The 3,081-nt window shown below is 28.3% G+C and overlaps 1 protein-coding gene across 18 annotated transcripts in view; it reads left to right on the forward strand.

The window, feature by feature from the left end:
* The window catches only part of LOC106468903 (calcium-dependent secretion activator-like), a 118,396-nt gene that overhangs the window by 101,369 nt on the left and 13,946 nt on the right, over positions 1-3,081 (forward strand). For all 18 annotated transcript variants that reach the window (XM_022397273.1, XM_022397274.1, XM_022397275.1 and 15 more), the window contains 2 exons: positions 1,554-1,679; positions 2,524-2,628. In XM_022397273.1, the coding sequence (XP_022252981.1) occupies positions 1,554-1,679; positions 2,524-2,628 (231 nt within the window). The remainder of the gene's footprint in view (positions 1-1,553; positions 1,680-2,523; positions 2,629-3,081) is intronic.

Below are 3,081 nucleotides of genomic sequence, written 5' to 3' on the forward strand. Positions count from 1 at the left end.
CGTTAAAATTTCGTTGGAACGAAGTTACGGAAAGATCAATTAACGAAACGGAGACGTAACAATATTATTTTTATATGCTATAAGACTGGTTTTGAATATGTGTAATCATACACATTTTTTTTAGTGTGAGTGCTTATAGTTTAGTATCTTAAATACTTCAAAATATCAGGGGTGTAATGTTATAATGACAAAATTGGTGATTGTAACCTAGCGCTAGTTTTTAAACTTCAGTTATGGAATCAGAAATAAAGATTTTTGTAGAATATCATAAAACAATTATGTTATATAGATTTATAGAATGTTCTAAAATTTAATTTTGATTTATAGCAAAATTTGTTGTTGTTTATTACATTTGGTAAAATTATGTACTTTCACATAAAGAAAAATAATTCTAATTAAACACAATTAGGTATAGTTTTTTGTTTTAAATTATTATGTGGTACAATGTACTAGTCACTATGTGAAATGTATTTAAAATTTCAATGATAAGGTTTTTACATATTTTAAAAATATAATCTTCAGTGTTACAAGAACTGTTAGATGGTTGTTACCCACCAACCTTAGTTTTTTTATACCTTAACAGATGCACAGAAGAAGCTCAGATTATTTTCATCATAAAATTAATAATTGTATGTATCAAGTAATAAAAAAATTGAATAACTTTTTTGTGGTTATTAGTCTTCCATGTGGTTGAAAAAACCTATTATAATTGAAAAACATCTTGAAACAAATAGGAGTCTATTTCTAGTCCTTGCTTCTTTCACTTGTACATATTGTGCTTGGCCTGATGGTTAGGGCACTCGACTTGCAAGCTGTGGCTCATGGGTTCAAATATCATCATTGATATGCCCCTTTCAGCTGTGGGGGCATTATAATGTAATGGTCAATCCCACTATTCATTGATAAAGAGCAACCCAAGAGTTGGTGGTGGGTAATGTTGTCTTTCCTCTAATCTATCACTTCAAAATTAGGGACAGGTAGCATAGATAGTCCTCGAGTAGCATTGTGCAAAATTCATAAACAAACAAACATGGTGTTATTCCTATTATTTACCAGGTGTATAATATGATTTACACCACTTTTTATGTATTTTTGTAAATAATTTATTCATGGAATATAACTCAGAGTGCAGTCAGTCATATAATTTTTTTACTATGGGTGAAAAAGTGCTGCTGTGTGCTTCATCGATATTAAACCATGAAAGTTATAAGATTCCAGTAACAAAAATATAGAAACATTAATTCAGGTTTTTTCAGTGTAACTTGTATTTCAGATAACCATAAAAATTTTATATGGATTTCAAATTTATTTTTCTGGTTTGTTTGGCTTTAGACCTCAAGATATGAAACAGTAGACTGCTAATATTCATAAATATGACAGTCATTAAAAACTGATTGTTCCATTGTAATAAAAATTACTTATATGGGTGCATAGATATTTCAAATGCTGTGTGTGTAAAAATCTTAAGAATTTTTGTTTGTCATAAACAAGGTTAATACAGAAATAAGTATTAAAGATTATCACAAATTCTTGCATTTAATTTTGTTCTTCAGTATAAGCAAGGGATGTCCAGTTCAGGGCGTGAAGTGGGACAGGCATATATTAACTTTGCTAGAAACAGCATGGAGCAGCTGAGGCAGAAAGTTGTTGATGAGCTATGGGTGTTGAATGTGTTTGAGGTAAAAATTACATTTAGTCTTGTTATGTCACATAATTCTGGGAAAATCAACAATATTTATGTTTTGTAGAAACGTAATATTTGAAACTCAAATCGTTGATGTTATGATAGAGACCAATTTTAAGTAAGGGATGGAGTTCCGTGTTAAACATTATAGATATTTGACTTTTTTTTAGATAACTCGGTTTATTATTAATACTTACATTTTATTTCATAAAGACCATGAAAGAAGTATTAATTTGTTGACATTTTAAATGAATAAAATTACTTGTGAATTACTAATATTTATAGATATCTAATAGACATGTATGAAGACAATTGGCTCTTGTTCTTACCTAAAGATAACGCTTTTTATGACTGTGTAAGTAATATTAAAGAATTTTGTTTTCCTTGTTCTTACCTAAAGATAACGCTTTTTATGACTGTGTAAGTAATATTAAAGAATTTTGTTTTCCTTGTTCCTACCTAAAGATAACGCTTTTTATGACTGTGTAAGTAATATTAAAGAATTTTGTTTTCCTTGTAATAAATATCATTCTTGTCTTGACAAGTCCGTTAGGTCATGGTTACTTCCTATATATTAATTTTGATATTTTCAATAGACATAGGAAAACAGTTACCAATTTTATGCATTGCAGTCATACTTTCTCATTTGTATTCCTATAACTATGTTTTAATATTAATGGTTAGAGGCTAAAGTAATATGTTTTCAAATTCTCAATTAATTTCATAAGTTATTTAAAGGTATTTTATCTTTTACTAGAGCAAATAAATTTCATTAGTGATACATATACCACAATGTTTAAGATCTAGTGTATGTATGTTATTTTACTTTTTTTTTTAAGCAATGGTATGCTTCCCAAATGACTATGTTGTGTGCTTGGTTGTCTGAAAGACTGGATCATGGACTCCACTCTTTTCAGCTGTCAGCTTTGTCTCATATTGCAAAGGTAAAGGGAATTTAAAAAACAGCATCAAACTAAAGGATGTGCATCTTTAGTCTTATTAATGTGTTTCCCATGACTCATGGCTATTGGAAAACTTTTTAAACTGTAGTTCATTAAATAGTACTAAGTGTAATGAAGTAAACTAATATTGTTGTTCTGTGTATTCTTGTTCCTCTGATATTTGTCAAACAAGTTTAAAAACGTAATCCAATTTCAGGTAGATGCTGGACATAAAAAAGTCCAGAAGATAGTAATTAAAACACTCAGATAATTTTTAATTATACAATTAAATCATGTACTTAAAAACCATTGATCATTTGAGTGTTTTAATTGTTTAAATTTACACAAGTACTTTGAATTTTAACCTCTTTTTTGTTTTTTAATACTAAAAGACATTGTTTATTAGAATAAAACACTCGGATGTAGTTTGATAGTTCATAAACAGTAGTTTTTTTT

This window comes from Limulus polyphemus, unplaced genomic scaffold (genome assembly GCF_000517525.1).
Source record: "Limulus polyphemus unplaced genomic scaffold, Limulus_polyphemus-2.1.2 Scaffold3210, whole genome shotgun sequence".
Taxonomy (NCBI): domain Eukaryota; kingdom Metazoa; phylum Arthropoda; class Merostomata; order Xiphosura; family Limulidae; genus Limulus; species Limulus polyphemus.